At 39.8% G+C, this 25,829-nt stretch overlaps 1 protein-coding gene and 1 pseudogene across 6 annotated transcripts in view; one reads left to right on the top strand and one right to left on the bottom strand.

The window, feature by feature from the left end:
- UBE3D (ubiquitin protein ligase E3D) overlaps positions 1-25,829 on the top strand; it is a 156,478-nt gene that overhangs the window by 7,017 nt on the left and 123,632 nt on the right. For 2 of the 6 annotated variants that reach the window (XM_032858005.1, XM_032858006.1), the window contains exons 2-4: positions 2,843-3,039; positions 6,661-6,751; positions 24,190-24,418. In XM_032858005.1, coding sequence (XP_032713896.1) covers positions 2,843-3,039; positions 6,661-6,751; positions 24,190-24,418 — 517 coding nt within the window. Of the gene's footprint in view, positions 1-2,842; positions 3,095-6,660; positions 6,752-24,189; positions 24,419-25,829 lie in introns of those variants that run through there. The other 4 variants (XM_032858008.1, XM_032858007.1, XM_032858009.1 and 1 more) reach the window with 4 other exon arrangements.
- LOC116868195 lies at positions 1,569-2,698 on the bottom strand (annotated as a pseudogene).

Below are 25,829 nucleotides of genomic sequence, written 5' to 3'. Positions count from 1 at the left end.
AGGTAGTGATCTCAGGGTCTTGGGATCGAGCCCCACATTGGGCTCTCTGCTTAGCAGGGAGTCTGCTTCCCCGTCTTTCTCTGCCTGCCTCTCTTCCTACTTGTGATCTCTGTCAAATAAATAAATAAAATCTTAAAAAAAAAAAGAAAAAAGAAACGCAGTTATCTCCCTTGAGGCACTTCTTGTGCCAATGGCACAGTCCAGTTTGAAAATCAGTGAAGTAGCAAAATGGACAAATTGTGTACCTTTAGAGCAATGTTCAGCAAACTATAGCCCATGGGCCAACTCTAACCTGTGGTGTGTTTTAGTACAGTTTATGAGCTGAGAATGGATTTTACATTATTTAAAGCATTGTTAAAAATAGAATACATAGTATAATATGCAACAGACCATATATAGCCTGCAAAACCTGAAATATATGTCCTTCTGTCCTTCTGACCTCTTCTTCAGAGGATTATTATTTCTTAAACATCAATTCTTAAAACTAGACTTTTGACTCTGGGGCACCTGGGTGGCTCAGTCTGTTAAGCACCTAACTCTTGATCTTGGCTCATGTTGTGATCTCAGGGTCATGAGATTGAGTCCCACATTGGGCTCTGCACTAAGCGTGGAGCCTGCTTAAGGTTCTGTTTCTCTCTCTCTCTCTTCCCCTCCTCCTGCTGGTACTCTCTTTAATTTAAGACAAAACAAAACAAAAAAACTAGACTTTTGACTCAAGAGTCTAAGGTTGTGTTTCTTGGAAAAGACTTAGGTTCTTGCCAGTTAAATGCAGGTCCATATGCCTTCAAAGGAACTAGCCAGAAAATAATCTTAAGATTTTCTAAGGCGAATTAAGAGGCCTAATCAAGATTCACACCTGAACGCATGGTATAATCTCTGTGCTTAGATATACTCAAGTAGATGGCCTGCTTTCTGTGTTTAGGTTATTCTGAGTTGCTGGCCTCTCCCTGCTGTTTGCACTTAAAACAGAGTCTGAAGGCTCGGCATCTCTGTTACAATGCTAAGTGTATTTTAGCTTCATATGAGGACCATTTCTCTGTGTCTTCATCCCCACTGTACTTTTGGTCCCTGGTGGACAGGGAATAGACTGTATTTTACTCTCGATTGCCTATACCAAATGATTTGTGTTTATAGCAACTTGGACTCACCAGTTCTTTCATATTCATACATCACTAGATTGTTTTATTTATTTTTTTAAATTTTTAAAATTGACAAGTTTTTTTCTCCTGTACCTTTTGTTTCATGTAATCCTGGTCTCCTTATCAAAATCCTGTATGTCAAATGACAATACTTTATTGCAAATAAAATAATTTACAATTATTTGTAAAAAAATTGTACAAAATTGTACCAAAAAATTGTACAAAAAATTTTGTACAAAAAATTGTAATACTAGTCTTAGAAGCAAGGATATTTCCCTGGCTTATACATTTACTGTTCAAATAACGCTGCTTGACTGTGATAGGCACTGCAGGCCTCCCTGTGCTTCCATAGTACTCCATATTTATCACAGACAAGTACAATGCAGTTTTTGTTTGTTTGTTTGTTTTGTTTTGTTTTGTTTTGTCAGCCTATCTCTTAGAGGGGATAGGGCACTGGGGGCCAGCCCGGGCGCTCCCTCTGCGCGGCCTTTCACAGGCACTGCTTCCTGAGTCCTGCAGCTTCATCACAATGGGCAGCTCAGGAAGGCTGGAGAAGGGCTCAATGCACAGGGCCTGGAGCCCTTCTGCTGGTGGACAGCTGAGTGGGGAGAGCTGGTCAGAAGGCCAGACCCACCCACCGTGCATGTGGCCACACCATCCAGTTGGTGAAGCCACACTCTCCCAGTGTCTTGTCGTCATCCAGATGCTGGTCATCCTTGCACAGTTACTGCTCATCGGATGGCCGCTTGAGGATGTCCTCGAGGATGTGCTTCAGCCCAAGCACGGTGCTCCACTCCTCAGTGTCCGTGAAGATGGTGGTCCTGTGGTTCTGGATTATGAGGAACCTGTCCCTGGGGTGGTGGGCTCCCCACACCCCCCAACCCCCCCCCCCCACAGGGTGGCCTGCTGCTCCTGGCCCTGGCCTGGCCAACACGATGTTTTCAGGCTCCCTTGAGCATTCCTGTTTACTTGCCTGTGTCCTACTTGGGGCGGGCAGTGAGGGGCAGAGAAGGTATCTTGTTAATGGTTGTAGTCCCAGTACCTGGCAGTTACAGAATCAAAGAAGCTGTATTGAATGAATGAGAGAGAGAGAGTGAATGAATGTAAGAAACTGCTAGGGTTATGGGATGCAAAGATGAAAAAGCCACTGTCCGTTGCTGCCTTGAGTCCTCTGACAAAATATTCTAAAGAACAAGTGCCTGATGTACAATAGACCAGCATTAGACTGTGCTGATTCAAAGAACCTGAAGTTGGGGAGATGCTGGGAGGAAATAGTGGGCTTTAGGAAGTGGAAGGTGGACGGTGCAAGCAGAATGGCTGTGGGAGCAACCCCAGGAAGGTCCAGGTTGGAGTAACTGCAGGAAGCATTAGGATAGAGAATTGGGGCACAGGATCACTATTAGCAATGGGGGAAAAGTGCACATTTATAAATGCATCATTGCCATAAAATAAGCCAAGAATAAGAAATACATCCCCATACTTTCATGTTACAGTGACAGTGAAAAGTACTCTCTGACCTGATCGAAATCTTGTATAGAATGACTTCCTTTATGATCCATTCCTTGCTATTCTTTTGGGGGCAGTGACTTTAGACAGTAGACTGTATTGAAGAGAAACAGATCCTTGGCCATTTTTGTCTGTTTTATCATGTGGTTTTCATCCTTGAGAAGTAATTTTTTGTGTGTTTTGTTTTTAATCACCAGGGAGCCTAAAGAAGGGGGTATGCCCATGGATATTTCTGTAGTGCCGTGCTCACTCCAGGTGAAGACCCCGGAAGGCTGCACAGAGCTCCAGCTTCCAGCAGAGGTCAGGCTTGTGCCTTCCTCCTGCCGAGGGCTGCGCTATGTCCCGGGAGAGGGACTGCACCTGCGACTGCAGGTGCGGGCAGAATCTGATGCCAGTGAGTGATCCCAGCGCTCCTCTTTCTGCATTTAGTTGTTCATTGTAGATCAAAGGTGATTTTTCCTTTGAAAAGTTGACCTTTTCCCAGATGAAAAAGCCTGTTCAGCAGCAGCATAGAAAGAGCCGGTCAGAAGGTTCTTTGTCAGCTCTGCCAGTTATTAGCTGTGCAGTTGAGCTTGCTGCTTACTTTTCTAGAGCTTTGTTCGGTGGCTGGGGGTAAAGGGGTGGTTAGTGGGTTTTTTTTTTCTTCTAGTAGATTTTATTTTATTTTTTTTAAATATTTTATTTATTTATTTGACAGACTGATCACAATAGGCAGAGAGGCAGGCAGAGAGAAGGGGGGAAGCAGGCTCCCTGCCGAGCAGAGAACCCAATGCAGGGCTCGAACCCAGGATCCTGGGATCATGACCCGAGCCAGAGGCAGAGGCTTTAACCCACTGAGCCACCCAGACGCCCCTAGATTTTATTTTTTAGAGTAGTTTTAGGTTCATAGCAAATTAGCGGAAGGCACAGAGATTTCCCACATAACCCCTGCTTTGTTTCTTTAATTGTGAAATTACCAAGCTCACAGTGTTGATAGGAAGATGAAATCAGATGGTAGTTGTGCAAGACTTGGTGGATTTTATTTTATTTTATTTTATAATTTTTATTTTTTATAAACATATATTTTTATCCCCAGGGCTACAGGTCTGTGAATCGCCAGGTTTACACACTTCACAGCACTCACCATAGCACATACCCTCCCCAATGTCCATAACCCCACCCCCCTTCTCCCAACCCCCCTCCCCCCAGCAACCCTCAGTTTGTTTTGTGAGATTAAGAGTCACTTATGGTTTGTCGACCTGGTGGATTTGAAAGTGTGACATAGAAATTCATCCAGTCAACAAATGCTGCCTTACATTGTGTGCTAGGCTTTGATCTAGGTACTAGGGATACACTCTGGGAACTCTGCTAGTGAACACTCTGGGAAGGCCTCTGCCTTTAGGAGAGCTTACGTTCTTGTGGGTGGGAACAGATAATGAACAAATAAGTTACTCGGATACAGAGAAAAGTGCTGTGGTCAAAGAGGAGCAGAATAATGGGGTAGGGAGTGACTAGGGTAAAAGGTGCTCAGGGAAGGCCCCTCTGAGGAGGGACAATATTTGCCCAGAGAACTGAGTGATGGAAATGATCCCATCCATGGAGAGACATTTTCAAATAGAACACTAGAGATACAGATTTTGAAATTGAGTTTTATGCATAATTTGATTTTGGTTATTGCTATGCCGGTTATATTTCTAGTATTTTGTTATTGCCAGGTTGAGTCAGTAAGATGGTAGAAATGTTTCTCAGAATAACTTATTGAATAAAATTATTGGCTCATTGCATCTCTTCCCATGTAAGTAATGTGCTTTAGAGAATTAAAAATGATGTGAAAGGGGAAATAGTCTATAACAGACCCGTGAGATGCTCATTATCAGGAAAGGATTATGATTCTTTCAACTGCGTTCTGAGACTTCGTGGCTGCCTCATCTATACTAAGCCTTTCATTTGAGCTTCGTGGAGTTTCGAGGTGGGGTCAGCAGGATGGTTTTGAAGAGCCATGTAGGAGATGTGGAGCATTCCCCCGAGTTCTGTGCTGCTTTTTTCATTGGAGAGTAATTTTTACTCAAGTCCTTAATCAGTGAATAACTAGTCTTGAGTTGGGCAGAGTTGGATTTAGGAATAAGGCATAGGGAACCAAAATGTCATGGAGCTTAAGTGACATATCCACATGCTAAGAATGACTACTGTAATAACCATGGAAAGAAGAATGGGGTCACCAAGATGGGAAATAGACTGATGATGGAAACTGGGCAAAGGTGGGCACAAAAGCCGCACTGGGGTATTTTCAGATCTGCTGGTTTTCTGGATTTGTGATTTTAGGTCCCATACTGAGGAGGTATGGGGTCTTCTTCAGACACAATTGGTTTGTTGCCTGCATGGTTAATAAATAGTAAAACTTGAACTATTAAAGAAAAGTTAAATCAGCAAGCAGGATTGTTTCATTGTAACCATAGGACAGAGTAAGTTGAGTGCTGATTGTTGGTTCGCATATTGCTTGATTCCATTGGTCTGCTCTGGCTTTACATTTTTAAAACATTTTACTCAAATATCTGAAAAGGAAGACTTTCAAAAGCCTTGTTCTGCAGTGCATGGAAGGGTATGCAAAATAGATCTCAGTACTTAATAGCCTTAGTGCTTTTTGCTTAATAGGTGGTGAGTAAATATTTGCTGAATGAATAAATATCAGACTGGTGCATACTGATGTTGATTTGAATCAAAATGTAGTGTATGAAGACTTGACATTGTTAGCATTCAGTTGTGTTTTGAGATTTTAAAAAAGTTGACTTTTCAACTGTAATTGTTCTTCTAAGGACTATAGTAAGCCTATTGTTGTGCTATTCTGAATGTAACGTAGGTCAGATCAGGACCCTTGACGTGGAAGTGGCTACATAAAGTCTAAGAGAGCACCAGCGTGGGATTCATCCCCAGGTGGCAGTACTCTCCCACGATGCCACCTGGTCTGGCAGTTCTGACTTGAACCTGAGCCGTGGGATCATGCTGGGTGACCAGCAGAGGGGAGTGTTTCACTGAAAATTTGTTTCTTGGTTCGGAAAAGACTATTCTGGATGACTTACCCAGGTCTACTTAATATCTCCTCAAAATTAAAGAACACCGTTTATTTCACCTCAGTGCTACAGGGATTGGCGGATACCCCCAGAAATTAAAAGGATGAATTTTTAATTGCCAAGGATTAAACTTTCTACCATCAGTCTTTAAAATCTTAACATACATACAAAGTAACATAAACCAAGTTCGAATTGCTTAATTCTAATGAGTATGACCTCATTCCTTTAAATTTTTTTTTACAGACATATTTTTGTGTGTGGATGTTTTGTTTTGGGGGAGTTTTTTGGGAAATGAAAGTTTCCTTTCTTCATGAATAAAATAATGGAAACTGAGGGAATGCTGTGCTTCACATAATGGAGGAAATAATATTTTTCCATAGCTTTAATCAGAAGTTGAGTTTTGCTCTTAGAAGATTGAATTCTTCTTAGGAGCCATTCCATTCCATTCCTAGGAACCCGCCCAATGAAGACCAGTTTCTTCTTGTTTGTATTTACTGGTGATCGGCCACAGTGGAATTAGACTTTGTTTTCATCAAATTAAACTTAAATTTAAGAAGTAGAAGCAGCAGTCACACTGATGAAAAACTGGATGTAGGACATAGCCAAGGAAGGCTGAGGATGGTGAGACCCCCTGTAGTTGGCTTGATGTGAAAGCAGTTGTTCCCTTTCTCCTTCCTTAATGTTGGTAGTTATGGAATGAGTGAAATAACGCATTGGTATGTTAACAGGCATAATCTAGGGCGATACCTAGCTCAGAAACACTTAGCAAAATCTGTTGTTTTTGAGAACACGTCACAATATTTGCTTCTGGTTGAGTCATCAGATAATGCTAATTAAATGTGTACTTCTGGGTGGATCGTAAACAATGTTTATTGATAGTAATGTATTGTGGCTGTTAAACTCTTCAAGTATGTTAATATATTTGTCCCACCCCTCTGAGATTTGCTCTTTCATCGATTTCTCTTTAGAACTGATTTCAATGTTTAATCAAAGCTCGCAAGCCCAAGGATGTTGCACATTTTATTGCCAGTCCTGCGGTGAAGTCATAATAAAGGACAGGTAAGGAATTTATTTTATGTTGATTAATTCTGTGCCTGGCAATGGTTTTCTTTTTTTCTATCAGAATTATTGAAGTAATTACCAGGGAAGCTGTATATGGCCTTAGAATGAGAGCCAGCTTAATGTCACTTTGAACAAAATCAACCATAAAACTCTCCAGCAATCATAGAGCAGTTAGGCCTTCTAAAGGTGATGGAGGGGAACATAGCATGCTGGTTTTGAGGGAGGAAGGCTTATCTTGATGGAAGCCTGTGCTGGTCACTGAAGCATGTCTCTTCTGAAAAGAGGCATGGGCTCTGGTGCATGTTTTATCCATCATGTTGGTGAATGAGGTTTGTTCCACATTAAGCGAATTTTCTAAATCCCAGAGGCTCTTGCAACGCATCTTTTTATTTGACCTATTTCTATTAGTCCCTTTCGAAAATCCATTTCCTATTTCCCTGCTTATTAAAACAGAGCATACAGAGCACAAATTAACCTTTTCTTGATGATTAGGTTAATCTTATTACCTGTCCTTGCAGTGTGCTGTGATTACTCTGTTGAGATGCGAAAAGGCCTTTTGCTATATTCTTTGTATTCCAAAGGTGTCTCTTTTTGTTATTTTTTCCATCTTCTCCTTTCCTTCTGTCAACCTACTTGTTTCCTGGGCACAAAGCCTTTCCCCTGAGTTTTCAGCTTCCACTCGTAGGTTGGAAAGACAGATCAAAACCTTATTGTTGTTAACCATCCTTAAAGAAAGAAGTTAGATTTTCTCATTAGATATGTTTCCTCTGAGATGAGTGCCTGAGACTTATCTGGGGATGGCTCCTTCTCCACTTCTGAAAACTCCTCCTCTTTCAGTGGTCCTTGTCTCAATGAACGCCAGACTCTACCTGCACAGAGCTTCCTCTCTCCCCTGGAATGTGCCCCACACCCCCTCTCTCCCTCTGGTTAGCTCCTACCTAAATTCATCTGACAGGGCATCTGTTGCCAGAAGCCTTCCCTGAACCTTGGGTTGGTTTATATGCTCCTCGCAGGTCTATTTGCCTGTCTTCCCATCTGAGCTACGGGCTCTGGGATGTTGGAATAGTCTTATTGACCTGTATCCCTGTATCCCTTACCTCCACTCATATTTAGAGTGCAGTGTAGGGTAGGGGCTAGTGGTAGAGACTCAGAAGCCAGACTGCTGGGGTTTGCATCCACCATTTACCAGCTGTGGCTCTGGGCAAGTTACTTAACCACTCCATGCCTCAGTTTCCCTATTCAAAAGTATAGCAGACAATAGGAGCTACCTCATGGGGCTGACGGTGATAAGAATAATAATTATAGCAGTAGCCATCATATACCGAATGCCTACTATGTGCCAGGCACTGCTATAATTATTATTCTTATCACCGTCAGCCCCTGCATCAGGCCACAGTGCCTCATGAATAGTGTACTCTCAATAAATTCTTCCTGGGTTGAATTGAATAAACAGTAGGATGTTTATTTTAGCCTTCCACCAGCCTCTCTTGCTTACTTTCTGATTCCTGGCGGTGCCCCAGGTAGATGAGATCATGGAAAGTTACCCTAGTATAAGTGGGGGGATTTTGAATGGAGCACCTCCGAGTGATTATCTTGGGTAGGAGATGAGGTGACCGAATCCACGGAAGAGAGGAGAATGTCCTTGCTCAGGTTACCTACGGGCTGAAGTTGCTGTAGAGTATGCAGTCCGTGACAGACCCACTGTAGCCTGAAATGTCTGGAGGATTTCACTTCATGTTGTAGTTAAACTCAGAAACTTGTGCTTCTCTCAGTATGTTTCAGGCTTTGGTTGAATTCTCACATGAAGTTTCTGGAACATGCATGCCTATATAACAATGGGGGGACCTAGTAGTCACAGAAAGAGCAAGTGAAGTGCAGTGTAGCCCTGTTTCCTTGTACTGCTCCCCATAAGGGCTATGCTCATTCATTATTGGCCGATATTTGTGTTTCCTCGGAAAGGGATGATGATATAAAAAAATGGTTACCTGTAGCGATTTTTCCCATGCAGCAACTAAATCTTCTGTTTTTTTTGTCAGTCCTTTTTCTGATCGTGGAATTGAGAAGGCCTTACAGGTGAACCCGGAGGGACAGTTTCACTCTCCCTAACCATGACCATCTGGAGGCTGAGTGGTGTAAAGCAGGAGTGGGAGAATGCGACCTTGGGTTTGAACTCCAGCTTCACCACTGAATAGCTGGGGAGCCTTGTCCATGTCACCTCAGCCACTTCTCAAGTTGACTTGAGTCTTCTTCGACATGTCAGGAGGCTGAATCTTGGCGATGGAGAAAACTTAGGAGCTTATTTAGGCCTAACTTCCATTCTAAACAGGAACTCCTGTTGGGTTTCTTCCTCTTCTTTGTAGAAATTCAAACCTGACCTATCACTTCCTGCTTAAAATTCTGTAATGCTTTCGATTTGTGTTTCTTCTTAAGTAGACATAATAAGGCCTGTTTTCCAAACCTGTCAGAAGAATTAAAGGCTGTCATATATATGATAGCAAAAGCTTGACAAGCTCTTTTGAGTTGGTTTTATAGACTCCTTCCATCCCCTTTTGCATTTTGGTCTTATTAGCAAACCAGCAAGTTATCTTGTTTAGTGTGTTGGGTCGTTTTGATTCAGGACTCTATTTTTAAGGTGTGCCAGGGAAATGACCTTCCTTTCTCCCTTTTTCTTTCTGAGAAGATAAACATTGACTTGACTTGGCTCTTGCCTCACTTAAACAAGGCTTACCTGAAAGCCTTTTCCTGTCACACCTGTGTGTCTGGCAAGTGTATGCCTCTTGAACAATGCAGAAAAATCTTTAGTAGGAGATTCAAGACTTTGCTTACATTTCACTCTTGGGCAGCATGCCCCATGCCGGTTTGTTGGAAAAACAAGCATCCTCCAGTATCTGCACAAGGACTTCATGTTGACTTTTTGCATTAAACCCAGTGGTCTTCTCATTTTTCCCTCAGTTATCTGTTTTATGTGGGTGGTAAGGACAGCTTTTGTGCTTGTTAAATAGAAGACAAAACCCAAAGAGGTTTATGTGTCCTATAATCAAACCCAACTAACTGTAAGCATCTTTTCCAGGAGGGCACCTTGGGTTAGGTTGATTTATCTGTACCAGGAACTCCTCTGATAAGCAGGTGGAGGAGAGTTAAGATCTGCATACTGACTAGCCTTAATATCTAGGAACAAGTCACTTTAATTTTCTAGGCCTCATTTTGCTTATCTGTAAAGTGAGTTGAATTAGATACAACTATAGGAGTCCTACCAGCAGAAAATCCTATGATGAGTGAACCGCGTAAAGTTGTACCTTGGGTTCTGTGATTGATGGTCATTTGGAAAGTGCAAGACTAATCCTTGTTCCTTTTTTTTCCTTTATTGAAATTATTCTCATCAAGCAAATTATAGAAATAAGGTACAGAGGACTGTTTAATCTATTAAGACTCATTGATGGCTTTTAATACCTGTTAGAATCAAGGTGCATGAAATCTGCTAATTATAGCAATCTTTTTTTCTTAATTTAGGAACATGTGATTTTAGCCATCTGTTTTGGTCATTTGAAAATAGATAATGCCTCATTTCCTTACCATAAAATTCTCCAGTTTACATTTTTACTAGTTCAGAGTATTTGTATAAAAATTGTCTTAACTTGGGCACCTGGGTGGCTCTGTCAGTTAAGCATCTAACTTGATTTCGGCTCAGGTCATGATCTCAGGTTCATGAGAGCGAGCCCCATGTTGGGCTCCATGGTCAGTGTGAAGCCTGGATCGTCTCTCTCCCTCTCCCTCTGCCCCTTCCCCCACTCTCCCTCGCTAAAAAAAAAATTGTCTGAACAGGTACAGTTTTTGATTATGCTAGGCCCTAATACCAAGTAATAATAATGACAGAATTTACTTTTTTGAAAAATAGTCTCAGAAACAGCTGCATGTTCATCGTGTTTAGAATTTGTTTCTCCTAGAAATAAATTTATGCCAGATGTGAGTTACATACATCAGTTGGCCAAACAGACTTTCAGACATAAAAGCTTTTGATTTTCAGTCCATTTGTGAGGTCTCCTAAGGTCTCTGGATAGGCCTTCCTCATTCCACTTGCACCAGCAGAGCTGGATGTCAGCCAGCAGTTAGGGAGGCTTTGAGAACTCTAGAAGGAAACAAGTAGAATGGACTTTATGGAAACATAAGAGATGTCAGAGTATCCAACCATTTGGTCCACTTGACAGGCCAGCTATAATTACAGTCTGAAACTAACTCCTCCTATGAATGCAGTCACTTTTCTTTGAAAGAGAACAAAGAAGGGGAAAATGAGTCCAGGCACAAATTAGATTGTTGATAGCATTTTTGGGGAAAAAATGATACTTTTATGAAGTCTAATTGTACTATGTACATAATGGTAATAAAATGTAAATTTGGTTCATAGGATTTGTTGTCTAACAGTCGGGCATTACCAGTTGAAGTTATCTAAATTTCAGCAGCCATATTTTGAGCTTTACATATTTGATGTTGTTCTTAAGATTCTTAATGTCCACTTGGTCACAGTCTGTGAAGGCTCTATGTGTGTTACCATTGTTATTATCACTGAGTAATGGTTAATTTTAAAGTTGAGGGGCATTTCATTTTCTTGTCTACATGTTTAGCATCATCAATCAATAGCATTGATTAACATCGTGTATTTTATTTGTCCCTAAAGCTTGTGGTTAAGATGCATTAAAAATAACTAGCAAATTTTAATTTATTGCAAGCATGTGTTGTTGTTCATGTTATTTTAAGTTAAGAGATAATTCAAGAAATCACTTTACTCTTTTTCTGAGCTTCAGCAGGTTTTTACCTAAAAACTGCCTTGAAAAAAATGGTATCTATTTTATTTTGAAAGTTCTCTTGGGAAGTAGATCATATCAGAGTTTCAGAGTTTTCGACAGATATACTTCGAGTAGAGATGTGATTATAATACATCCTTTCTTCTAAAAGGTTTTAAGTTTTTCAAAATACCAGAAAAATTCTTTCTGTTGTAAAAACACTTTAATCTTTGCAACTTGTAAATTAGGTACTTCTTGCTCCTGATGTCTTATGTAGATAGTTATGGGATATAATACAGCTTTTATTCATTGTGATACAGGCTCAAGTTCAGTTTGAAATAACCACATTTTGTGCTAATGTGCATCAAGTCTCCCAGATCTCTGTCAATCTTGGTGCAGTTTCCTCTCTGTGACCACGTGTGAGATTTTGGCATTGGTGTCTTTTGCACTGTATTGGGAATCTGTTCATTGACACTACATGCAAAATGTCAAGAGACAGAGCATCTTAGTGCTGGAGAAGATTTAGGAGCCTGTCTAGGCCTGTTTCACACTCTAAACAGGTTCTCTTACTTGCTTCTTTATAAAAATTCAAATCTGACTTATCACTTCCCTGCTTAAAATTGTGTGATGCTTCCCACATCTCTCTAGAAACCAGTCCCTACCCCTTAGGTTGGCATGTCACACCCCACACAGTTTGCCCCCATCCCGCCTTTTCTGATGTTCTGTATTGTCAGGGGAGGGAATGTATTCCAATGGAAATAATTCAGTTTTGGAGCCCAGAAGACCTGGGTTGAGATCCTGCCTTTATTCATCACCTCTAGCTCTGTGAACTTACACAAATGATTTAACATTTCAGAGCCTATCTTTCCTCCTCTGTAGCAGGGGAATAGAAAGCCTCACCTCATGAAGTTGTAGTAAGCAGTAAATGGAATAAGGTGTGTATAGTGCCCACCAGAGGTCTCGTGAAAGTCAGTTAAATATGCAGACTCATGGGGCGCCTGGGTGGCTCTCTTGGTTAAGCATCTGCCTTCAGCTCAGGTCATGATCCTGGGGTCCTGGGATCGAGCCCCATGTCAGGTTGAGCAGCGAACTTGCTTCTTCCTCTCCTTCTGCCCCTCCCCTTACTTGTGCTCCCTCTTTCTCTCTGTCTCGAATAAATAAATGAAATATGCAGACTCACAACACTACCACATGCCACATTTCTTGCCATCTTGCCAGCAGGGCAGCATCAGGAGTTCTGTCAGCAGGAGTCCTGTAGCAGGGGACTCTTGTCTTCCCATGTGACATAGTTCCAGGTATAAAGCCCAAGATCCACAATCAAGCAGGTGCAGGAGCTACCCTGAGAAGAAGCCTCATGATCTAAGCAGCCAGTATCTCTTGTAACAGTTCTTTGGCATAGTTTCTAGGGTTCCTTGTAAAGAACCATGTTCAGGCAAATCCAAAGCATGGCACCCTTATCAGATATTTGCAGCTCACTCATACTTCCTTTCAGTCCAGATGCAATTTACCAGTCAGGGGTCATTTTTACCATAAGTGATGTTGCCTAGCAATATAATTCATGCCTACCATCTACCTGGTTTCCAGGGCAACAGAGCTCACTGATTAAACCAAAAGTGAGATTCTCAAGCAGCAAGGGCAAAGGTTTGTTAACCCTTTTATCTCAGTGTGTAACAGACCCAACAAGGGGCCTGTAGTGATCGGGTTATAGTTGTCCATATGTGCTTGTTCATTCCTTTAACATGTATTTAAGAACTTAAACTGAGTCAGGTACTGTGCTAGACACGAGGAACACAGTTATAAGTTAAACAGTTATGGTGCTCATCCGTGATAGCCTTAATTCCTTTTATTGTCTGAAGAACTATTTATCTTTCAAAGGTCAACTCAGGTATTCTTCTCAGAAATCCAGGTACACTCTACTCCCCTAGCATGTTGTGTTTATTGCCCTGAATCTGTGGGTTGGTTTTGTGAATCCATGAATCTCCTAAAGTAATATGCAGATGTTGTATGCATGTGGGAATATATATCTGAAGAAAGGACAAAAGAAAAAAATTTTCAAGGGTGTTTAAGCTGTTCCCTCTCCCAACTCCCTGTGGACTTAGAAACATTACTTTTTTTTAAAAATTTTATTAACATATAATGTATTATTTGTGCCAGGGGTACAGGTCTGTTAATCATCAGGCTTACACATTTCACAGCACTCACCATAGCACATACCCTCCCCAAAGTCAATAACCCAACCACCCTATCCCTATCCTCCCTGCCAGCAACCCTCAGTTTGTTTCATAAGAGTAAGAGTCTCCCATGGTTTGTCCCCCTCCCGATCCCATCCGTCCCACATTTTCCCTCCCTAACCCCCTCGGTCCCCTGCCCTGCCCCTCAAATTCCTCATATCAGAGAGATCATATGATAATTATCTTTCTCTGATTGACTCATTTCATGTAGCATGATACCCTCTAGTTCTATCCACATAGTTGCAAATGGCAAGATTTCATTTTTTGATGGCTGCATAGTATTCCATTGTGTGTGTGTGTGTTTGTATACCATATCTTCTTTATCCATTCATCTGTTGATGGACATCTAGGTTCTTTCCATAGTTTGGCTATTTGTGGACATTGCTGCTATAAATATTCAGGTGCATGTGCCCCTTTGGATCACTACATTTCTATTATTAGAGTAAATACCCAGTAGTGCAATTGCTGGTTCCTAGGGTAGCTCTATTTTCAACTTTTTGAGGAACCTCCATACTGTTTTCCAGAGTGGCTGCACCAGCTTGCGTTCCCACCAACAATGTAGGAGGGTTCCCCTTTCTTCACATCTTTGCCAACATCTGTCATTCCCTGACTTGTTAATTTCAGCCATTCTGACTGGTGTGAGGTAGTATCTCATTGTGGTTTTGATTTATATTTCCCTGATGCCAAGGGATGTCGAGCACTTTTTCATGTCTCTATTGGCCATTTGGATGTCTTCTTTGCTGAAATGTCTGTTTATGTCTTCTGCCCATTTCTTGATTGGATTATTTATTCTTTGCGTGTTGAGTTTGAAAAGTTCTTTCTAGATTTTGGATACTAGCCCTTTATCTGATATGTTATTTGTGAATATCTTCTCCTATTCTGTCAGTTGACTTTTGGTTTTGTTGATTGTTTCTTTTGCTGTGCAAAAGCTTTTGATCTCGATGAAGGCCCAATAGTTCATTTTTGCCCTTGCTTCCTTTGCCTTTGGTGACAATTCTAGGAAGAAGTTGCTGCAGCTGTGGTCAAAGAGGTTGTTGCCTGTGTTCTCCTCAAGGATTTTGATGGATTCCTTTCTCACATTGAGGTCTTTCATCCACTTTGAGTCTATTTTTGTGTGTGGTGTAAGGAAATGGTCCATTTACATTCTTTTACCTATGGCTGTCCAGTTTTCCCAACACCATTTGTTGAAGAGACTGTCTTTTTTTCACTGGACATTCTTTCCTGCTTTTTCGAAGATTAGTTGACCATAGAGTTGAAGGTCCATTTCTGGACTCTCTATTCTGTTCCAGTGATCTATGTGTCTGTGTTTTATGCCAGTACAATACTGTCTTGATGATTACAGCTTTATAATAGAGCTTGAAGTCTGGAATTGTGATGCCACCAACTTTGGCTTTCTTTTTCAATATTCCTCTGGCTATTTGAGGTCTTTTCTGGTTCCATATAAATTTTACGATTATTTGTTCCATTTCTTTAAAACACATTGAAGGCGTTTTGTTAGAGATTGCATTAAATGTGTAGATTGCTTTAGGTAGTGTAGACATTTTCACAATATTTGTTCTTCCAATCCCTGAGCATGGAACGTTGTTCCATTTCTTCATGTCTTCCTCAACTTTTTTCGTGAGTACTTTAGAGTTTTCGGAGTACAGATTCTTTGCCTCTTTGGTTAGGTTTATTCCTAGGTAGCTTATGGTTTGGGGTGTAATTGTAAATGGGTTTGACTCCTTAATTTCTCTTTCTTCTGTCTTGTTGTTTGTGTATAGAAATGCAACTGATTTCTGTGCATTGATTTTATATCCTGACACTTTACTGAATTCCTGTATGAGTGCTAACAGTTTTGGAGTGGTCTTTTGGGTTTTCGACGTAGAGTATCATATCATCTGCAAAGAGTGAGAATTTAACTACTTCTTTGCCAATTCAGTTGCCTTTTATTTCTTTTTGTTGTCTGATTGCTATGTTGAATAGCAGTGGTAATAGTGGACGTCCCTGCCGTGTTACTGACCTCAGGGGAAAACTCTCAGTTTCCCCCCTTGAGAATGATATTTGCTGTGGGTTTTTCATAGATGGCTTGATGATATTGACGTATGTACCCTCTGTGCCTACACTGTGAAGAGTTTTGATCAAGAAAGGATGCTATACTTTGTCAAATGCTTTTTCAGCACCTATTGAGAGGATCATATGGTTCTTGTTCTTTCTTTTATTAATGTATTGTATCACATTGATTGATCTGTAGATGTTGAACCAACCTTGCAGCCCAGGGATAAATCCCACTTGGTCGTGGTGAATAATCCTTTTAACATACTGTTGGATTCTATTGGCTAGTATTTTGGTGAGAATTTTTGCTTCTGTGTTCATCAAAGATATTGCTCTGTAATTCTCCTTTTTGATTGGGTCTTTGTCTGGTTTTGGGATCAAGGTAATGTTGACCTCATAAAATGAGTTTGGAAGTTTTCCTTCCATTTCTATTTTTGGGAACAGTTTCAGGAGAGTAGGTATTAATTCTTTTTTAAATGTTCGGTAGAATTCCCCTGGGAAGCCATCTAGCTCTGGGCTCCTGTTTGTTGGGAGATTTTTGATGGCTGCTTCAATGTCCTTAATGGGTATGGATCTGTTCAGGTTTTCTATTTCTTCCTGGTTCAGATTTGGTAGTTTATATGTCTCTAGGAATGCATCCATTTCTTCCAGATTGTCAAATTTCCTGGTGTGTAGTTGCTCATAATATGGTTTTTTTTTTTTTAAGATTTTATTTATTTATTTGACAGACACAACAAAAGTAGGCGGAAAGGCAGGCAGATGGAGAGGGAGAAACAGGCTCTCTGCTGAGCAGGGAGCCCGACGTGGGGCTCGATCCCAGGATCCTGGAATCATGACCTGAGCTGAAGGGAGCCACTTAACTGACTGAGCCAGCCAGGTGCCCTGCTCATAATATGTTCTTATAATTGTTTGTATTTCTTTGCTGTTGGTTGAGGTCTCTCTCCTCTTTCATTCATGATTTTATTTGGATCCCTTCTTTTTTCTTTTGGATAAGTCTGGCCATGGGTTTATCAATCTTATTAATTCTTTCAAAGAATCAGCTCCTAGTTTCATCGATTTGTTTTACTGTTCTTCGGTTTCTGTTTCATTGATTTCTGCTCTGATCTTTATGATTTGTCTTCTCCTGCTGGGTTTAGGCTTTCTTTGCTCTTCTTTCTCCGGCTCCTTTAGGTGTAGGGTTAAGTTTTGTATTTGAGACCTTTCTTGTTTCTTGAGAAAGGCTTGTATCACTATATACTTTCCTCTCAGGACCATGTTTGCTGTGTCCAGAAGATTTTGAACAATTGTATTTTCATTTTCATATGTTTCCATGAATTTTTAAAATTCTTTAATTTCCTGGTTGACCCCTTCATTCTTTAGTAGGATGCTCTTTAGCCTCCATGTATTTGAGTTCTTTCCAACTTTCCTCTTGTGATTGAGTTCTAGCTTCAGACCCTTGTGGTCTGAAAATATGCAGGGAATGATCCCAGTCTTTTGGTACCAGTTGAGACCTGATTTGTGGCCCAGGATGTGATCTATTCTGGAGAATGTTCCATGTGCACTAGAGAAGAATGTGTATTCTGTTGCTTTGGGATGGAATGTTCTGAATAGATCTGTGATGTCCATCTGGTCCAGTGTGTCATTTAAGGCCTTTTTTTCTTGTTGATCTTTTGCTTGGATGATCTGTCCATTTCAGTGAGGGGGGGTGTTAAAATCACTTACTATTATTGTATTATTGTTGATGTGTTTCTTTGATTTTGTTATTAATTGATTTATATAGTTGGCAGCTCCCATGTTAGGGGCATAGATATTTAAAATTGTTAGATCTTCCTGTTGGACAAACCCTTTGAGTATGATATAGTGTCCTTCCTCATTACTTATTATAGTCTTTGCTTAAAATCTAATTTATCTGATACAAGGATTGCCACCCCAGCTTTCTTTTGATGTCCATTAGCATGGTAAGTGATTTTCTACCCCCAACCGTTAAATCTGGAGGTGTCTTTGGGTCTAGAAATTCGAGTTTCTTGTAGATAGCATATTGATGGATCTTGTTTTTTAATCCATTCTGATACCCTGTGTCTTTTGCTTGGGGTATTTAGCCCACTTACATTCTAGGTAACTATTGAAAGATAGGAACTGAGTGCCATTGTGCTGTTACTGTATATTGTCTCTGTTTCTTTCTGGTCTGTTACTTTTAGGCTCTCTCTTTGCTTAGAGGACCCCTGGTTGGTTTGGGGTTTGCAAGTTCTTTTAAGTTTTGTTTTTCCTGGAAGCTTTTTATCTCTCATTCTTTTCAATGAAAGCCTAGCTGGTTATAGTATTCTTGGCTGCATATTTTTCTCATTTAGTGCTCTGAATATATCATGCCAGTCCTTTCTGTCATGCCAGGTCTCTATGGATAGGTCTGTTGCCAGTCTAATATTTCTACCATTGTATGTTACAGACCTCTTGTCCCAAGCTGCTTTCAGGATTTTCTTTGCCACTGAGACTTGTAAATTCTACTATTAGATGATAGGGTGTGGATCTATTTTTACTGATTTTGAGGCAGGTTCTATGTGCCTTCTGGATTTTGATGCTTGTTCCCTTTGCCAAATTAGGGAAATTCTCTGCTATAATTTGTTCCAATATACTTCTGCCCCCTCTCTCTTCTTCTCTGGGACCCCAATTATTCTAATAATGTTTTGTCATATGGTATCACTTATCTCTTGAATTCTCCCTCCGTGGCCCAGTAATTGTTTTTCTTTTACTCAGCTTCTTTATTCTCTATCATTTGGTCTTCTATATCACTAATTCCCTCTTCTGCCTCCTTTATCCTAGCAGTAAAGACATCCATTTTTTATTGCACCTTATTAATGGCTTTTTTTATTTCAACTTGGTTAGATTTTAGTTCTTTTATTTCTCCAGAAAGGGATTTTATTTTTCCAGTAAGGAATTCTCTAATATCTTCCATGCCTTTTTTGAGCCCAGTTAGCACATTGATAATCATCATTCTGAACTCTATTTCTGACATCTTAGTAATGTCTGTGTTAATCAGGTCCCTAACTGTTAGTATTGCCTATTGTTCTTTTTTTTGTGTGGTGAGTTTTTATTTTTATTTTTTATTTTTTACTTATTTATTTGACAGAGAGAGAAATCACAAGTAGGCAGAGCGCAGGCAGAGAGAGGGGGAAGCAGGCTGAGCAGAGAGCCCGATGCGGGGCTCGTTCCCAGGACCCTGGGATCGTGACCTGAGCTGAAGGTAGAGGCTTTAACCCACTGAGCCACCAGGCACCCCTAAAAAAGATTTTTAGAAAGGAATTGGTAAGAAGTTGGTTGAAAAAAAAAAAGGAGGAAATAATGTGATCAGGGTGGAGAATAGAACAAAGCCATGCACTTGATTTAGGGTATATTTTGATCTATTAGAAGAAATTGTATACCAAAATTTTAAGGAAAAAAAGACCTATATGTATACAAGAAATAAGGTTAAATACAATGAAGGGATAAAATATGAATATAACAATGAAAATTAAAAGATATTTTTGAAAAGGTGTTGATAAGATAAAATAGTTAAAAACATTAAAATAGGAAAGTGGAAAATTAAAAAAGTAGAATAAGAAAAAAAATATTTAAAAAATTTAACTTTGAAAGACTAAAGGTTCATGGGGAAAAAAACCATGAATTCTATGTGTTGCTTTCCCCTAGGTCTGGAGTTCTGCAGTTCGCATTGAGTAGTGAACTTGGTCTTGGCTGGGTGTTCTTGCTGATCTTTTGGGGGAGGGGCCTGTTGCAGTGATTCTCAAATGTCTTTGCCCGACTTGGAATTACACTGCCCTTACCAGGGGCCAGGCTAAGTAATCTGCTTGGGTTTGCTCTCAGGAGCTTTTGTTCCCTGAACACTTTCTGTACAACTTTGAATGATAGAATGAAGATGGAGGCCTCCCAATCTCTGGCTCTGCAGGAGCTAACTCAGGTTCCCCTCTCCTCAGTGCGCCCTCAAAGTAAAGCAGTCAATCCCTCCCATCTCCCTGGTCTCCAGCTGCACTTTGAGCTCACCCAGCCTGTGACTTAGTATTTTTATCTCAGGCGAACGGCCCCATTTAGAGTTTCCAAACCCATTTGGAGCTTCCTGCAGCACCCTCCTGCACTGGTCCTTCTGGAGGATGAAGGAGGGGGTCTCCCTTCCTTGGATCTGCTGCTTGTGGGATCCCTGCTCAAAAAGCAGTGGTACAACTGTGCCTTGGATCATGGTTTATATTAATCCCAAGATGAGAGCCCACTGCTCAGCTTTGTCTCTGCTGCCATTTACCGTGCTCCATTACCTGGGACCTCTACCACACTCAGACACCCCGTGTCTTTCCATGACCCCGTGGGTCCTGAGACCACACTGACCCAGCGAGGGCTCCACCCCTTGCTTAGCCTTTGGAGTGACGTCCAGACTTCTAAAAGTTCTAATTTTATGCTGCGCTGCTCTCTTAGTTGCCAGGAGCTGGCCCCTCCCTGCAGAGGTCTATGGTCCCATCATTTAGGATTCACTTCTTCCTACATCCTGTCTTCTGGAAAGTGGTGGATTTTCTGTTCCTGGTGTTGCTGCTCTTCCTCTCTTCTATCTCCTGTTGAATATGTTGGTGTTCAGAATGGTTTGATAATAATCTAGCTGGACTCCTGGGACCTGATGATATCTCAGTCTCCTACGCCTCTGCCATCTAGCTCCTTCTCCCTAGAACCATTACTTTGGCATGAGCATTTGTGATATTTATATTTAAAGTTTTATTATTTGCTCATAGGTCTATATCTCCTGCTGGAACCCTGAGTGCCTTGAGAGAGGGAACTGTATTAATATTTTTTGTCGACTGAATGCCTACTCGTAGAAGACTTTTAGAAAATGGATGTTGAAAGAATCACTTAATATCCTAAACAAGCTCAGCAGCTTGAGTGATGCTACTAGGGTACATTCCCTAATTTGAAAGGGAAAGTTCTTCTTTATGTTAAACCAAAATCAGCCTTTCTTCTTCCTATTTGTCCTCTGGATTCCTAAATTAAATGTCTACTCTCTTCCGTATTGTAATTGCCTTTTTTCTTTAGATTGACACATTTTAATATATTTTAATTTTATATTGATATAAGAACAGTAAGAAAGAGATCTAGAAGAATAATTAAATAGTAAGAGAGTAAATCACATTATATTTACCAATCCCTCTCCCCCATCCCTGATCAAATAGCCAAGAAGCAATCCATGAGTGCACTTGCTGGTAGGGCTCTAGGTGGAATGTTTGATGGTTCCCTGGGTTTGTTGTTGCTGGTGGATCCAGAATTACTGGGTAGAGACCTGTGGTGGATCAGTGCAGTGGAGCACCTGTCAGCCTTTGTGGATCTTGGCTTTGGGATGGTGCTTGAGAAGCTAGGTGAGGTGGTCATGGAACTGCTGCCCAAAGACCTGCTTCCACAACTCACTTTCCAGAGACTCCAGTGGGAGAAAGTAGTATGTTCACCTGTCATTTTCTTATTGGTGTTTTTTTTTTTTTTTACTTTTATTTACATTCCAGTTAGTTAGTGTACAGTATAATATTAGTTTCAAATGTACAGTTTAGTGATTCAGCTCTCCCATACAACACCCGGTGCTCATCACAACAATCCCAAACACTTACTTAACCAATCACCTTACTCCCCTCCCCCTGGTAACCATCAGTTTGTTCTTTGTAGTTAAGAGTCTTTTTATGATTCTCATAGTTGAGGAGATAAAGGAAAAAGGATTAACATGGGGGAAATCATTAAAAAATGACACATTTGCATCTCAAATATTTTAACTTAAAACATGCAAATGTATATTAATTTACTAATATTTTATTATGGAACCAGTATCTTTTTGTTGAACATGACTCCACTATTGTGTAGCTTTTTTTTTACTATCAGGTATTTCATTGTTAACCTTTTTATCATAGAGGCAACAGATTCATCATCTACAAGTTCTAGCTTCTGTTTTCTTAAATGGAAGGAGAAGTTAGACATTCTTAAAGCAATGGAATTGTAGACTTTTCTAGATTTTTACTCTTCCTCCCTTTTTCCAATGTTCTATTGTTGTATCTCCCATGTCTTACCAGTTAATTTCTTTTTTTTACAACTGGCTTTTATTTTGTCTGAAACTTTTAGTTTCAGGGGAATAGCAATTTGTATTTCCTTGGTTTACATACTATTTAATTAAATTATGTAACTAAAATAAGGTATAAGTGGCATAAACAGGTCTGTGATCAAATACAGTTGACTCTTAGCACATGTTTCTGTGCATAGGAACAGAGCTGTGCAAGTATTCAGGCTGCTTTAAACATTCACACTACTCACTGGCATTAAGAAGACCATGAACATGGGACGCCTGGGTGGCTCAGTTGGTTAAGCAGCTGCCTTCGGCTCAGGTCATGATCCCGGTATCCTGGGATCAAGTCCCGCATCGGGCTCCTTGCTCAGCAGGGAGCCTGCTTCTCCCTCTGCCTCTGCCCACCTCTCTGCCTACTTGTGCTCTCTCTCTCTCTCTAGCAAATAAATAAAATCTTTAAAAAAAAAAAAAAGAAGACCATGAACATGTTTTTATTCTCAGTTTTTCTCAGGATTAATTATTTTGAAGTTTCTCATGATTCTGCCCATATGTCTTCTCCTCTTAGACTATGGGTCTCCCTAATTTAGAGTAGAATATAGATAAATCATGTTTAGCTTTTCTTCTGATAAAGTCCAAGGTATCAATTTTTGTCCAGAAAAAAATGAAACTATTGGGAAAAAAAAACCAGAACTGATAACAAATACAAGGGCCTACTTAATCGTGAGGCTCTTTTAAACATAAAAAATAATAGTAGAGTAGAGCTCAGTTTCTTTCCTCTCAAGTGTGGTCTGGGCTTAGTGACTCATTTCCAAGGAATAGAGTTTGCAAAGGGAGGAATAGTAGCTTTATTACTGGAGAAACCTGGTAGATACTGGCTGACCAAGTGTTCAAGTTTAACAGCACCAGTGATAAGTCATATTGATTGAGAGAGTGTACCCTCTGATAAAATGTGCTGAGAAGGTCACTTCACTTCTGTGGTATTCTTTCCCAAACCTGTAACCCCAGTCTAATCTTGAGAAAACATCAGACAAACTTAAATTGAGGGATATTCTGTAAAACACCAGACCCATTGCTCTTCAAAAATTTCAAGGTCCTAAAAAATAAGGACAGACTAAGAAAATGTAGCAGACTAAAGGAGACTAGGGAAACATGATGACTAATGGCAGTATGTTATCATGAATTGGATCCTAGATCAAAGGAAAAAAGGGCAGTAATGGAAAAACTAGGGAAACCCAGATAAAGTATGTAGTTTTGACAAATCTTCCATGGTTATATAAGATGTTAACCTCAGAGAAAGCTGGGTGGAGTGTATATGAGGACTGTCTATACTGTTTTTGAAACCATTCTGTAAATTTAAAATTACTCCCAAATAAAAAGTTTATTGCAAAATAATTAATGGGAGAAATCAGAGAAGAAAGGTTTAGATAATTTGAAATTTTAAGACAAACCAAATTAAAGGGCAATAACATTGAAAAAGTATTTGTCACAGATGATGGATGAAGGCTAATATTCTTAAGATAGAATATACTTTTAAAAATTAGTAAGAACATACTAATACCTCATTAGAAAATAGTCACTGATCACAACTCACAGAAGAAACATGCTGGTCAATAAATATGAGAGCTAGTTCAATCTCACTAGTAATTAAAGAGTTGCCAATTAAAGTGGTATATATGGAGAATATTTTCACCCCTTACGTGGAAAAGTGATAGTATTCTGAAGAAGGTAGGTGGAAGAATTATAGATTCATATAGCCTTTCTGAAAAGCAGTTTGCCGATATGTGTGGGGTTTTAAAATATGGATATCATTGTGATTGTGATCTCACATTTGCAAGATTTTTTTCCCAAGGAAATCGTCAGATATGTATACAAATTTTTTAACAGGAAGGTTCATCACAGGGTTGTTGATACTGAGAAACTGAATGTCCACCAGTAAGGGAATGATCTTAAAAGTTTTTGCAAGCCTGTAGAATAGAATGGAGTCATTAAGAATCATAATATAACTAAACAGTGAAAGCAAGTTGGTATATAACTTCTGATCCCAGACTGCATACGTGCATACAGTTATGTTTCTTGGAAGGATTGCAAGGAAATAACCCATCATTTACAAAGTAGTTACTTGTCTTTGGGTGGTAAGGAAAGGATGATTTTTATTTCTTTTATACCTTTATACATTTTCAAACTGCCCAGGGTAAGTATATATTACTTATATTAAGTAATCTGGGGGGAAAAATCATCACTGCAGATAATGTGGTTAATGAGTTTCTTTTATCTTTCATGCTGATTTAATTAAGAAAATGCTACATTTCCATTTTGTTCTTTAAAAATTGTTCTTCCTCTCTCTACTAGGAAGCTCCTCAGGGTGCTCCCATTGCCGAGTGAGAATTGGGGAGCGCTAGTTGAAGAATGGTGTTGTCATCCTGACCCCTTTGCTAATAAGCCTCTTCATCCGCAAGAGAATGACTGTTTTATTGGAGACTCTTTCTTCTTGGTGAATTTAAGAAGTGATTTATGGCAGCCAAGACCTGAACTAGCCCCTGTGGAGACACAGTGTCCTTCTGAGAACCATTTTAAATTGGTAAAATATCTTTTCAAAATAAATGCTAATTTGGGGGTTGTCTTAGAAACTGGCTTCTCCTATCTTTTCTTAATTACAGCATGCTATACATACTGTTCCAAGGACCAAAATCCATGATTTCAACTGTCTCTATTCACCAACTCTACTCTGTTGATAGAGGAAGAGCATACGGCCTTAGACCAGAGCAGCTTAGGGCTGGAGGAAGAGGACTTTTTCATGCATAGAATTGGGAATGTTACCATTTTACAAACCAAAATGCCCCACTTTCTTGTTTTTAGGAGAACATACCATAATCTATATAGTCTGATTTGAATTAAAAGTGTTCTTTTATTCCATGATATGTACTATACAGTTAGGCCTAGGTATTTCCCTGTGTCTGCCCCTAGTTAAGACTTCTGCTGATGTCATAAAAGCAGATGCCATCAAGGAAAAAGAGAAAGTGGAGGAGTCCAAATGTGGAAAAGAAGCTCGTGCTGCCAACCCCAAGTTGGTGGTGGGCCATGTGAGGTCAGCTGCCCCTTGCTATAGAAGTTGCTTTAAGGAGAAAGCAGCTTCCTTTCACTGCAGAAAACAAGTGGTTTACCTTACTTTAAAAGAAAATCAATGGCATTGACTTGGCCCTTGTGAGAAATCATTCTCCTGATGGCAAGTCAATACAGATCTGATTTAAAAAGTAAAGAAATTCATTGCCAGACAATCTTCGTTTTAACATCTGATTATCGGTAGGAATAAAAGCATTGTACATTAAATTTCATTTAATTTTTGTAACAAAAACTGAACCACTTCAGGAAATGTGCATTAGTTGGGCAGCTCGCAGGTTTTAAGTTAGTTTATAGAACTGTTTTGTATTTTGAGGGCAGATTAAGGAAGTTCATCAAAGATTGAAGTTATCAGAATTATTTAAGTGCCTTATCTCTCGCCGTAAACACCCATCCCTTTACCTAAATATGGTTCTTTTAAAATTATAGTACTTTATCCTTGTATAGTTTTCAAAAATAAATGGTAAGAAGTTAATATAAATCTGTTATGTTTAAAATGGTTATGTTAAAATCGTATTTTAATCTAAATTTATAGACTAATAGTTCACTGTCCTATGTGTTTTAACTTTCATTCTCACAATTAAGCTCTAAATTTTTTAAAATATTTGCAAGGTGTGAATGGAAGAGGAGAGGAAAAAGATTAAATGAGAGAAACCATGAGTTTCCCTTCCCTATATGGAAATATATTCTTCACACTTACATCTTTATCAGTTATATGATGTCATTTACAAGAATTTCTCTTAATTGTGAACAGCCATCCAATGTGTTAAAGGAAGACCCTTCATATTCAGATGGCACAGTGTTTAGTATCAAGGAAACTGTGGGAAACTCCTGTCATGACAAGCTGCTTTGACGAGATTGTTTCCAAGTTA

Source organism: Lontra canadensis, unplaced genomic scaffold (genome assembly GCF_010015895.1).
Source record: "Lontra canadensis isolate GAN:19392208 unplaced genomic scaffold, GSC_riverotter_1.0 scaffold14, whole genome shotgun sequence".
NCBI lineage: Eukaryota > Metazoa > Chordata > Mammalia > Carnivora > Mustelidae > Lontra > Lontra canadensis.
The sequence above is the reverse complement of the archived record's forward strand: the minus strand, read 5'-3'. Positions and strand labels throughout refer to the sequence as shown.